The sequence below is a fragment of the Eumetopias jubatus genome, unplaced genomic scaffold (genome assembly GCF_037043125.1).
Source record: "Eumetopias jubatus isolate StellerSeaLion01/CBP00866 unplaced genomic scaffold, mEumJub1_p1.0 scaffold_9, whole genome shotgun sequence".
Classification (NCBI taxonomy): Eukaryota; Metazoa; Chordata; class Mammalia; order Carnivora; family Otariidae; genus Eumetopias; species Eumetopias jubatus.
Genome location: NW_028274815.1, coordinates 111,776,854 through 111,790,380, shown reverse-complemented (window position 1 = coordinate 111,790,380; position 13,527 = coordinate 111,776,854). Strand labels below are relative to the sequence as shown.

Sequence of the window (13,527 nt, the reverse complement as noted above, 5' to 3'; positions counted from 1 at the left end):
TTGCCTGGCTCAGGCTGCTATCTAAGTGAGTGGCTTCCCCGCGCCCACATGACTGTTGTCCCTGCTGTGGCGGCCCTGGCACGTGCCAGGCAACAAGGGAAGGAAACCGCGATCTGCCAACAGTGATTTCCCCACACCGCCTCTGGTAGCCTGTGTCTCCCAGCACAGACACCATCTGGTCTCCGTTGCCCAGGGATTTAGCCCAAATTCCCCCGCTCGGCTGGAGGTCTCTGATCATGACCCCCGGCACCTCTGTCCCATCCACGGCATCCTTCTGCCAAACCAAACTCTCCTTCGTGCAGTCTGGCCCCCTCCCTCTCCCTGTGCCCAGGGCTTCTGCTCCCACTTCTGGCCACTCCCTTCCGAGCTTGGGTCCCAGACACTCCAGGAAGTTTTCTTTCCCCTCTTATGACCTCCAGGGAGTAACTTGTTTGCTACCTTCATTTTGAATTGTTTCTCTCAAACTTAAAAAAAAAAAAAAATTATGGGGCACCTAGGTGGCTCAGTCAGTGAGGCGTCCAACTTTTGATTTCAGCTCAGGTCTTGATCTCAGGGCCATGAGTTCGAGCCCAGTGTTGGGCTCCACACTGGGTGAGGGGCCTACTTTAAAAAAAAAAATTAATTATAAAAGTAATATGTGCACATGGTTAAAAAAATTTCAAACCATTCTAAAAAGATTCACAATAAAAGCTAAGTCATACCTCCCTACCCTAACCCCACCCCTCTACCAGAAGCAATAAGCATTACTGGATTTGGGGTGGGGGGTAACCTTCCAAATATTTTCCAGGCCTCTGGATTTCACACTTTTCACTGCAACCCATTAATGGTTATAAAATCAAGTTAGTGAGTTGTGACTAACATTTTAAGAAATGAAGTAGAGGGGTGCCTGGGTGGCTCAGTTATTAAGGTCTGCCTTCGGCTCAGGTCATGATCCCAGGGTCCTGGGATCGAGTCCCGCATCGGGCTCCCCGCTCAGCGGGAAGCCTGCTTCTCCCTCTCCCACTCCCCCTGCTCGTGTTCCCTCTCTCGCTGTGTCCCTCTCTGTCAGATAAATAAAATCTTAAAAAAAAAAAAAGAAGTAGAATGGGGGTGCCTGACTGGCTCTGTCGATAGAGCGTGTGACTCTTGATCTCGGGATTGTGAGTTTGAGCCCCACAGTGGGTGTGGAAATTACTTAAAAATAAATCTTTTAGAAACAAAAGAAAGAAACGAAGCGAAATGGCATGGAAAGTGGGGTTAGAGGAAAAGAAAAAATCTCAGGGTGCACTGGACACAATAAGAACAAGTATTGTCCTGTAAAACTTTTGTCTTAGGACTATCTATGTGCCATAATATAGAGATCATGGCAAAAAAAAAAAGGTTGAAAGTCACTCTTCCAGGCATATAAAAGTGCACGTATGTGGTTTTTTGGGTTTTTCTGGGGTTTTGTTTTGTTTTGTTTTTAGGGGAGGGGGAAGGGAGAATCTCAAGCAGGCTCTATGCTCAGCGCGGAGCCTGACATGAGGCTTGATCTCACAACCCCGAGATCATGACCTAAACCAAAATCAAGAGTTGGACGCTTAACTGACTGAGCCACCCAGGTGCCCCATATGTGTCTTTTTTGTCTATTTGTCTTGTAAACACAAACAGAATAACCCCCTTCTTTCTATTCTGCTGCACCTTACTTTTTTCAGCTGGGCACTTCGTGAATGAAACTCTATCTATTTCTACATCTATACATCTGTCTACATGTCTATGCATCTATCTGACCTACCTGTGCCAAGTGCTAGAAGAGGAAGGTGATAGACAGGGCTTGGGAGCTCAGAGGAGCAAGACTCCTATGGGCTGGGTTTAGGGAATACTTCCAGGAATAAGGAATGAGGGATTGGGAAGGATGATTTGTAGGGGTAGAAAAGAGGCAGCCATGAGCACAAGAGGTAAGAAAGGAGACAGCCCAAGGGTGGTGGATCAGCATCCACCACGCACCCGCGGAGGGCAGGACGGGGCCAGTCTTCTGCAGAAGAACACTCTGTGCGGGGTGCCATGCAGAAGATAACAAGAGGGTCCATGCTGAGTGCCATATGAGGGGGGCAGGCAGCCGGGGCTGAAGGGGTACTGGGGGGAGAGGCAGGGAAGTGGTGTCGCTGGGGTGGCTCCTAGGGGACAGGTGCCGGGGTGGGCTGTGGCACCTGGCTTTGGCATGCACGCAGTCTCTGTACCTCACTACCAGGGGTGTTCCAGTGCGGCCCCGCTTCTGTTGCTGCTGTCCGAGAGGGCGATGTGAACCTGGACTTCGACATGCCCTTCATCTTTGCGGAGGTAAACGCCGACCGCATCACCTGGATCTATGACGTCTACAACAACACTCAGAAGCAGAATGCCTCGGACACTCACAGCATTGGCAGGTACATCAGCACCAAGGCGGTGGGCAGCAACTCTCGCATGGACATCACGGAGAAGTACAAGTATCCAGAAGGTAGGGAGGGCACTGGTGGGGCTGTGCTACCCGGGGCTTGATGATGGGAAGACAGCTTGGAGGGTGGAGAAGGGAAAATCCTTCATACTCCTTCTGTGTTCTCTGCGCGTTCTGCCTGAATGGTAGGACTGCTCCCTGGCACCTAACGTCCAGCTCTGCAGACTATTTCCAGTGGGGACAGAACTGTCACAAGCAGATGCAGTGCCAGTGGAATTTTGCCACAGGACCCAGCAGCTGTCAGCCCAGCTCTTCTCCAGCTGTGTCCCTTTCCCACAACTGGGATGACAGCTCTGTGATTGGACATCAAAGGGAGAAACACGGCCCCCATGAGAGACTGCCCAGGGCTCTAGGAGAAATTTCTCGGTCGGCCTGCTCTCTGAGCCTCCAAGAAAGACAGGCAGGAAATACTATCTGAACAAAGAAATGGACAAAGACCCTGAAGAGGTGGGCCCATGCCTTGCATGCATCAGAGGCTCCCCAAGAAGCCTGAAGCACCCACATGAGTCACTGGGAAGGCTCATTTTTCTACAAAGCTGCCTCTCTGCAAATTACATTAGCTACTCTAGTTTGGAAGCTGCTCTCAGAGTCAGCAGCCTGTCTCGCTGGGGACACTCCAGAGTGACAAAGTTCCACATATGAAGGTGACGTCCATTTGTAGAAATAGCCAAAAGTGAATGAACACTGGCTCTAGCAAGCCAGTCACTCCGTAACGCATCCCATGTCTCTTTCTAGTGTGTTTAGAAATAGACACTTTGGTTGATCCTCACACAACACAGGTTCTGAGGGGCCAAGCAAAGTGCTCTCCTAAAGGCACCCAGAACACACCCTAAAGTGAACCCCAAAGCTCTCACTACTGCTGGTTGTTGGTGTCAGCTGCAGTTCACGAAAGAGAAAAGCTGGAGAAAGAGCTCAGGAGATGAGGTCTGACTCCAGGTCCAGGTGGGTAACCCCTCCGGGTAGTGGTACATGTGGACATTTGGAGGCATGGGCCTAGGGTCATGAGATTGGTGGCTTCAGCGTGGCCCCCAATCTGCCTCTGTAGGCCCTCCCATGGCTAGGGTCAGACAGCCCTTCTCTAGGTCAATACACACATACTGAGACCCACCCAAGTGCCCGCTCCATGCTCAGCTCTGGGGAGGCAATGAGGGACGTAGCAGATGGGTCCCCTGCCCGCCCCACCCCCCAAGCTCACAGATGTAGGAGAAGTATTTTCAACACTGTTGCGATAGAGAAACAAGTGTAGGAGCCAGGGAACAAATAACCAGGGGCTGGAAGTCAACTCCAGTCCTACACTGATCACCAGGAGACCCCAAGGAGGAGTCTTAGGATCTCGGACCCCTTGCTTCCTCACCTGTAAAATGACAATAGCAATGCCTGTCTTCAGTAGGATTTAAATGAGCTGGTATACAGAGAGTGCCAAGTGCAGGGCCTGGCACCGAGAGAGGACTTCTGAAATAGTGGTGATGCTTATCAACTCGGACATCTGCGGCGTCACTGGAATAATGACCTCCCGAGGTGCCTTTTGAAGTGCAGTGCTTACTGGGATAGATGTCTTGTGGGGGTCCTTCCCTTAGTGATATACCTTGATTGTGCTTATTGAGGGGCTCTGTCTGTCCCAGGCAAATCTCCTAAGCCAGGCCATGGCCAGGTTGGGGGTGGTTCCGGCAGGACTCTTGGTGATGCCCCAGTCTCTCTCTGCATGACAGCAGAGCTGGTCACCCTGCCTGTTGTTGCCCGTTCTCCTTACCTAGTGATGCCAGCTTGTCTGCGAGGGCCCCAGGGAGGAAAAGCTCATAAAGTGGGTTGCTAAGCATTTGCACAATGGCAACACCAAAGGAGAAAACAGCAGCAGGAAGCTTAGTCTTGAGTCAACCCATCAGGTGACCTATATAGGTATCTGGGCTCTGAGCCTCATTGTGCAAACACGCCCACTTTGAGTTCTCCCGGGCACAGAAGGCTCAGCTCCCTGCACAGACATCAGCCCTGGGTGTGGACTTACAACTCTGCTGCAGGATGGGAAGGCACCAAAAAGAACCCAGCCCACCAGGAGCTATCAGCTTGGGTAATCTGGCTGCCTGCATCCTTTTCAGGAGGATGTTGGGGGGGGGCGGGGAACCTTGGACTATGGGTGTAGACACCTGGGGGCTGCCCCCTCTCTGCCTCTAACCCCAAGATTAGACCAGTTGCTTGGACCAGTTGCTTCTTGTCGTTAGGACCTTACTTTTAACATGATGGGCTTGGATGAGTTGGCCTCTGAGGTCTCAGCCAGTTGTTACATGGAACTTACTGGAAAGGCTTCGCTAAGTTTTCAAGTGCTTATAATAAGTCATCTGGTGTCTTCAAAACTTCACGGTGGTTGGGGAAGATGGGGGCCCTAAGTATGGTCTGCAGGTATAAACATGGTAATTCTTCTCTGTGTATGTCTGCCCATGTTCCTGGAAGGTCAACACACCTTCTCCTTAATAGTAGATCTGTCTTCAGGTCAAGGCAGGGAGCCTTATGTGAACCATGTGGCCACCATGGGCCCAGAGGCTTGGAAGTGGTTACTCACCTTAGTGCCCAAAAGCCATGACTTTGAGGGTACACCATGGCCGTGCTCACATTCCACAGCCCTCACAATCTGAGTCAGAGTCAGAAAATCGGTCCTTTGTGTTTTTAAAACCTAAAGTCTCTCGACAACTTAAACCAGTCATAACTGGGACTAAACGAACAGTGGGGAGTTCTTTTTTGACAAGGGCAGAAGCTCCACTCTGTGACCTCGAAGGACCTTTAGAAACAAGGCAGAATAACATGGAAAAGTGGTTTGAAAAAAAAAAATTTTTAATGAAGCCAATTCTAAACCATAACCTTTTTTTGTTTTCGTTTTTTTTTTTTTTTTGCTTATAATTTCATTCTAACCTTTTTTCCACTCAGTTTTTTTACTTGTGTTTAAAGGAGCTGTTTGTTCTCCCAAGAGACCTTTTCTCCAAAAATAAAGAAATACATAAAACGAAGAAAAGGAAGAGGAAATCTAACCTAGTTAGCCTGAGCCAAATATCAGGCCATATGGTAACTTCGTACAGGTGCTGATAAAGTTTTCCCCACAGCTCGTTTGGACATGCAGAGCTGTCAGCGAGAGCGCACGGACCAGCTGGTCCGTGCGCCTCGCACTAAGGAGGATGAAATGGAGAGACCCGGAGAGCAGGGACACTTGCTTGGATCAGAATCCTTGCAGAGCCAACGAGTCCCAGGCTGCCACTCCGTCCCTGAGAAGCTTCCCTCTTTTCCCACCATGCAGGTTCCAGCCAGGAGAGACAAGTGTTTGAAAAGGCCTTGGGGAAACTTAAACCCCACGGGTCCTTTAGTGCCACGTCTGCGAGACACTTGGCAGGAGAGGAAAGGGAGCCCAGCATCTTGGGGAAGTTCAAGGTCACTGGCATATTGGAGGTGGGCAAAGAAGTCAACATGGCCTTGTTGCTCAAAAACCTGACAAGCGACATGAAGACGGTGACCGTGAACATGACGGCCTGGACCATTGTCTACAACGGCACGCTGGTACACGAGGTGTGGAAAGACTCCGTCACAATAGCCCTGGACCCCAAAGAAGGTAACTCATCCCGTGGTTTGTGGGGGACGCCACGCATCCAAGATGGCTGATGTTCTTTTGGGGTTGGAGAGTTCCTGTTGGAACGGATTCAGATAAGAGAGGAGCAGCGCACCATCGCTGTGGTTAAGCCATGGGTTTTGAAGGCTTGAAAGTTGTCATGGGGAACAGTGCTAATCAGGGTGGCGCCGACCAGAATCCTTCCACACCAGGGGGGAGGAAGGAGGGAGGCTTTGGCAGTTAATAGCCCCACTGCGATATCCCTTAGAGGTATATACCACTTCACTCAGCACGCAGGGTGCTTCCTTAGATCCTCTCTCGTTTGACCTACTAAAAAAGGCAGATTTCAGTATCACCTTTTACAGAGGCAGAAACTGAGGCTTGGAGAGATGGTGACTTGTTTAAGAGATTAAGTGTCATAGCTAGTAAGTGGCGAAAGCAGGGTCTTGGTCCTGGGTTTCCTAATGCTAAATCCAGGCCCACCCCTCATCTTCTAGATTCTACTTCTGCCACCCCTGCCCCAGGGACTCCCCACCCCCACCCCACAATGAATCACTTTTCAGGTTTGACCCCGGAAGGGCTGCAACATACAGCAAGGTCTTACACCCTTGTCCAGTGTTCGTCTCCTCATAGCTGCCAGGTGGGGAGTCTCCTGATTCCCCAGGGCAATGATGCCTGAGAATTTGGGAGGAACAGAGACCCGTGGCTGCTGGGAAAGGAGCGAGGTGGAGCAGCAAAAGCCTGGCACTCTGGGAGGATTAGCATGCAGGTGTGCTCACACTGGCAAAATCCTCCACGCTGTTATGAAAAATTGAGCCTTACAAAGCAGATTAACAAGGGTGGGGTGACTCTTTGCTTCATATAAATAAAAACTGATTAATTGTACAGCCCATCTTGAAAGAGCTCTGTCTGTAGGGAAACTGAGATGTTTTACACCTGTCAGAAGGCAGCATCCCTAGCAACCTGGCTTCTGGCGGAGTTGTAGCAGAAATCTTCCCCACACCAGAAGCAACCGCCAGGCTGCTAGCTACCTTCAAAACCCAAGGGGAGAGCTATTTTTTGCAGGCCAAAAATAGTTCACATGAGGGAAATGGTTAAAAAATTTTTTAAAAATCCATTCAGCACATTCGTCTGCCTACTCAGGGCAGGCCAGGCTAATTTCTCGAGTGGGAATGTCAGAGGCTACTTCCTCCTCAAAGAGCAGATGACCCTGTGGGTGCCGGGGCACCCCAGGCCACCCAGCATCACCACCGAGAGAGAGAGGTGGGAGTTACCCAGACCACAGAGGAGGGAGAGGGGCCCTGAGGCCTGGGGGGAGCCAAGTAAAGGGACAGAAGCCGGGGAAGGCATTTCCACGTGAGGGAACCATGCATGTCCAAGCACGGAAGTGACCATATATCTGTGTTGGCAAAGGACCGATGGGAAGCACCAAGGACTTCTTCAAGGGAGAGGGGAGTTAGGTTGCAGTGACGCAGGGCCAGATCGAGGGGTCTGACCTTTATTTCTGAGGCAGCGAGGAGTCGTGGAAAATTTCAAGTGACAAGGAAGAGGAAGAGCATGATGTTGGGGTGGGGGGAAGCTTCTGAAGCCGCGTCTGCCAGGTGTGTGGGGGTGACTGGGAAGCGGGAGGGACCAGAGGGGGGAGGCGGCTTGGGGTGTTGTCACAACAGAATTCCAGACTATTAGTTGGCCTGGGAGGATCCTAAGCACGTATGGAGCCAATCCCCGGCTTCCCTTCCTAGTTATTATTTGTTGTCATCATGAGGCAATCGGTAAGCCTCTGTATTCTTCCTGCCCTCTGACATTGTCCAGGACGGGAGGAAGCTTTGGTCCCTACCATCCTATTCTCCTGGGAAGCTGCCCAGCCAGTCAGAGGCCCAGGGCCTCCCCAGCCTCTGCTCTGGAGGCTGCACAGAACGGAGGCATGTTTCCCACAGAACAGGCAGGGAGGGTTCAGTCAAGCCCGGGGCTGCAGACCTTCCCGGCCAGATCCCCACCACCTTGGCTGGACCTCAGCTCTGAAGGTTCCAGAAGTCAGCCCCCCCTCCCTCTCACTCTGCCCTCCCTGGCTTCTCCTTCCAGAAATACAGCATCCCGTGAAGATTACATATGCTCAGTATGAGAAGTACCTGAAGGCAGATAACATGATCCGGACCACAGCTGTGTGCCAGGTGTCTGATGAGGCTGAGGTGTTGGTAGAAAGGGACATCATCCTGGACAACCCCAGCCTGACCCTGGAGGTAATGGGGGGTGAAGGGGTGCACACCCGAGCCACCAGGAAACTCCTTCCCTGTTGAGAGGGGCAGGGAACTGGGCCTAGCTCAGGTCCAGCCTCTGCCACATGAATTGGCCAGAGTTCTTGCTCAGAGCAGCGTCCTTGTTCCTTGTGATAAATAGGCACATTGGCCCATGGGCTTCTTTGGTTCTGGTCCCAGATGCACTGGGGGTATCCGCCAAGAAGCAGCTAGAGGGACTCCTCGGCTCCCTGGTGCACTCAGCTCTGAGCACCTGCTGTGTTCTGGGCTCTGCCAGGCTCAGGAATCACAAAGAGTCACAAGGGGAGGGTCCTGCCCGCAGGGAGCCCAAGGCCCAGCCCCTGGCCATGTTGGTGGAGAATGGAGCACCACTCGCTTGCCTCTGTCCACATTCAAGACGCCAGAGTTACAGAATCGTGGACTCTTAGGAGCCCACTCTCATGCTCCCATACCCTGCCACGTCACACATGAGTAAACTGAGGCCCAGAGAAGAGAAGAGAACTGTCATCCCTGCCCAGAGCCAGGGCTGGACCTCAGGCCCTTGGACTCCCAGCCCAGGGCCCTTTCTAGGTGTCTGGGTGTGTCCACAGCCAGCAACAGCATCTTCACGGTGGTTGAGGATGAGGATGTCTCTGTCTCTGCTTTTAGGGCTTGCTTTTGGCTGTGACTTGGCTCCCAGGGTCCTTCCCAGGAGCCCAGGTGTGTGTGTGGGGGGGGGGGGTCTTGCAGGTGTACTGAGGCACCTGGGACCACTCTGTCCCTTCCTCAGCACCAGGCCAGTACTTGTGCTGACTCCAAGCCCATCCCTTCCTGTCCAGCCTACCTGGGACCTACCCACCCTTTTTCCTCCCGCCGGTCCAGGGCGGAGGCCACCAGAGGCAGACAGCACGGATCTGAGGGGTGAGGTGCTGGCAGGCAAGGGCGGGAGGATGGATGCGCAGAGGAGATGGATGTTCCTGGGGGGTCCCACGGAGAGCCTCATGATCGGGTCCACCCACACCTGCTGTATCTACTGTCTGCCCTGGCTGCCAAGACAATGCTTGCCTTTTCCATCCCATCACAATGCCACCAGCATTCCAAGCCCCAGATTTCTAGAGAAGCCAGCTAATTGTGGCTGCCCTGGTCCCACCTCTCCCTAAGCTGCACCCTAGCTGCAGGGATTCTTGACCTCAGAGGGCAGAGACCAAGGGCACACGCTCCCATTGCGGCTGGCCTGGGACTGAGCTCTTTCGCTGTTCCAGTTGGTCCAGACTGTGCTTCAGAATGGGAATCAGTCCCCCACCTCAGAGGGGGAGCCAGTGACCGGACAGGCAGTTTGGGGGGAAGCAGAGAGGGGCACGAGTTCAGCCCTTGAATCACCACCATGAATCAACAGCCACACTGAGTAGCCCTTGATCTCTGTGTCTCAGGTGCCCCAACGCTGTTATGGGGATAATAAAATAGTTCCCTTGCAGGTGTCCTGTCCTCAGAGAAGCCTTTCCCTTACGTGCCCCCTCCCACACCCTCTCCCAATCAGGCATGGTCTCCAGTTACACACGCTTGAGAGCCTTCTGTCCTCTCACTTTGTTCTAGTTGAAGTCATACCTTTATTCGTGTACTTGTTTGGTCTCGGTCTGCTACCAGACGGTCGGCTCCAACAGGGGAGGCACTACCCCGTTCTGGGCCCATCACTGTCATCCCTGGTACAGTATCTTGGAAACTAATCCAAATTTGTAAAATAACCAGAACTGGAGCTGAGCCCTTGTGCATTCTGCCCCACCCACAAGAGTCTTCATTTTCAGTCTGCGCTTGTCCTCTGCATGCTGAAGCCTCTCCTGATTCCTAAGACAGTTCCAAGAACTGTGCCTCATCCCTGCAGACGTGATGGACAGCCGAGGGCTGATGCCCCCCTGAGGCTGGGAGGTGACCCTAGATAGCAGCCAGTTCAGTTAGGAAAACGTTCCATGCTAAAATGATGAGTGTTTAAGGGAAGGTAGATTTTCCCCATTATACTCCTTTATCCTCAAACATTCTTATAGCTTTATCTTTTATTCAATACTTTTGCTCTACATCTTTCGCATTTCCATATCAAGTCAACTCTGTCTTTAAAGAGTCTATAATATCTTTAGAAAGGAGATCAGAATATAAACAGGCTGAAAAGGTGCCACCAAGAACTTTCTTACTTAATCTTTAAAAAAAAAAAAAAAGGGCATCTGAGGGCGCCTGGGTGGCTCAGTTGGTTAAGCATCCAACTCTTGATTTCGGCTCAGGTCATGATCTCAGGGTTGTGAGACTGGGCTCCATGCTGGCGTGGAACCTGCTTAAGATGCTCTCTCTCCCTCACCCTCTGCCCCTCTCCCCGCCTCTAAAAAAAAGGTATCTGATCATTCTTCTTTTGGACATCTTTGTGTGAATTTCCTCCTAACACAACCTCAACTTTACTTCAGCCTTCAGAGCATCAACACATTCTTGTCTTGATGAAAGAATCAGCACATAGCTCACTCAGAGCAAGGCACAGATTTTTAAACTCATGAGGGTAATCTCTATGAAAAGATAATAATTTGGGTGAAATCCCATGATCTTATCTGGCACGGATTGACAGCAGACATTGACGATGTTCTATTGGAATCAGACCATGAAATCTGAACTTTGTTCCAAAGGGTGATGTCCTTCATGTTGGCCCATGAACCACTGATGATCAGACACAGATTTCTGGTGGCTCTTATCCTCTCTTTTGGGTGCCTTTACAGATATGGGTCAATGGGCCACGGTGGTAAGCAACAATAAGGAAAGAAGAACAAATACATGAAAATCTCAAAGTGAATATCAATGTGAAAAATATGGCACTGTTTATGTAGCCATGTTGTATCCCAATGGCATAAAATTATGCTTCACGCTGCACATTACGTCCCAGCCGTAAGTGAGTTCCATGGGAAGAATTACAGTAGAGATCATGCTGTGCACAAAGTACTGGTAGATATCCCAGGGCCTAGTAAGAAGGGCAAAGGCTCTGGAACCAGAGAGGCCTTGGTTGTTGAATTTATCTGAACTGAAGCTTTATCGCTACCAAATGGTAGCTGTGTGGATGAGGGGCTAGAAAAGGAAAACCACGCTAACAACAGATGATCCCTCAAAGAAAGAGAAAAGAAATCCAGCAGCCACACCGATCCAGGTTCTATTTCCCAGACGTTTTCTTCTGCATCCATGATCTCGTTCGGTTCCTTCCATGCAAGGCAGGGAAGGACGATTAGCCCTCTTTACCAGATGAGGGAGTTGAGGCCCAGAGAGATGACGTGCCTGCTCAGTCACGGCTGTTTCTTGGCAGAAGCACAGCTTTCCCTTCGACGGCAAACATACAGTCCAGGTGGCTTTTCTGACGGGAAACCCAAGGCTTCTCCAGCCTCTGACCAAGGACAGTGGGGTGCAGGAGCCCTGTCCAGACCCCACAGGGCACACAGGGAAGCTTTGGGCACCAGAAGTTTCAAAGGACAGCGATAGACTGGGATGTCATCGGAGGAGAGTGGCCTGAGCTGAGGTGGGGGCCCAATGCCATGGCCTGTGGAGAAGAGCATGAGGCTCTGAGGAGACGGGGGTGTCTGAGCAGGCTCAGGCCTCCTGGGGAGGGCACTTCCAGGCCAGAAGGGGAGGAACAGGACCCATGAGTAGGAGCCTCAAGGAAAGTACTGTCACTAAGTTCAGAATGAAATAGTCCCCAGCCCTCTGAGCAGCCCACATGGAGCTTGGCTGTCCTGGGAAGCGGGGCTGCCCTTCCCAGGACGACCGTGAACCCGGCGGGGAAGCTAAAGTGCTTTCAGCCACTACCATGTGCCGCCTCTCCCTCTGAGCCCCGGGGGTCCCGTCCGAAGCATGGAGATGATAGCAGTTTCCCAGGAACCCCCTGCATGATGTCTCCCCATCCCCAAGTCGCCCGCCCAGCCGGATGGGCTCTCACCGACCCGGTCACCCCTCTCCCCGCAGGTGCTGGAGCAGGCCCGGGTGCGGAAGCCCGTGAACGTCCAGATGCTCTTCTCCAACCCGCTGGACGAGCCGGTGAAAGACTGCGTGCTGATGGTGGAGGGCAGTGGTCTGCTGCTGGGCAGCCTCCGGATCGAGTGAGTCCCAGGCCTGAGGGGCCAGTGGGGGATGGCGGGAGGGGGTTTGAGGGGGCCTCCCCACAGCCCCGGGGAGAACCTGCATGTGGGGTTGCACATTTGCCTTTGGTTTGGGGGTTTGCCAGACTCAAACTCCCAGGAAGTTGAGATCACCAGAGCTTGGGGCTGGTGCTCAGGGCTCAGCGTCTGTGGGAGATCACGGAACTCCCTCCCTCCCCTGCTGAGGGGCCCCAGGGCTCGCGGGGTCCATGACCCAGGGAGGCGGCCAGAAGGCGCCACCTCACCAGCACAGGACTTGAGGGCCATAGAGGGCCCACCTTGCCTGAGGTCCCGTGAGCCTCCCCATCAACACTGACCCATGCCCTCCCCCACCAGCGTGCCAACCCTGCGCCCCAAGGAGCGGTCCCGAGTGCGTTTTGAGATCCTGCCCACCCGGAGTGGCACCAAACAGTTGCTCGCCGACTTCTCCTGCAACAAGTTCCCGGCGATCAAGGCCATGCTGTCCATCGACGTGGCCGAGTGAAGGGCCCGAGGGGCTCCCATACAAACTTGGGTAACACGGAGCAGGCAGGGCTCACCTGTGAAGTGAGCCCCCTGCCCACGCTGTCCAGCCTGGGAAACCCACAGCGCCCCCCAAGACAGCCTGGATTGGGCCCCCAGCCTCGGGCACACGCCCTCTCCCTCACTCCCAGGCTGGGCTGGCCCGACCCTGGCCTGGGACTTGCTCACTTTTGCACATTCCCAGGAGCCCCATGGCCCTGCTCGGCCCTCAAGCCCATCAGCGCTGCAGGACAGAGCGACCCCTGACCCAGCGACTCTCTGAATGGATATGGGGGAGAAGACAGACTCTTACTCCAAGCCTGCAGCTGGGACATTCCTACGTCTCCCTCGGGCCACCATGGGGGGAGGGGGATGGTTGGCGCTCACGTCTTTACACTCAAAATAAAGGTTAAAAAGAACAAAATCAGCACAGGCTCTCCAAGACTGCTGCTTTGCCTAAGGAAGTGGAGGAGAAAGAGGGGTGGGGGCCATGTTCTTCGGGAGAAGGGGGACCCCAAAGGAGCCTTGTTCCCCACATGGCAACGTCCAAAGGGAGCGGGCTTTTTCTCCAGGGGCAGAACTAGAGAGACAGTTCAAGTGAAT

At 52.8% G+C, this 13,527-nt stretch overlaps 1 protein-coding gene across 1 annotated transcript in view; it reads left to right on the top strand.

Moving 5' to 3' along the window:
- TGM3 (transglutaminase 3) overlaps positions 1-12,907 on the top strand; it is a 163,842-nt gene extending 150,935 nt beyond the window's left edge. The window contains exons 13-17 of the mRNA XM_088026639.1: positions 2,210-2,455; positions 5,733-6,041; positions 8,121-8,278; positions 12,251-12,384; positions 12,760-12,907. Coding sequence (XP_087882765.1) covers positions 2,210-2,455; positions 5,733-6,041; positions 8,121-8,278; positions 12,251-12,384; positions 12,760-12,907 — 995 coding nt within the window. The remainder of the gene's footprint in view (positions 1-2,209; positions 2,456-5,732; positions 6,042-8,120; positions 8,279-12,250; positions 12,385-12,759) is intronic.
- Positions 12,908-13,527: the final 620 nt, after the last annotated feature.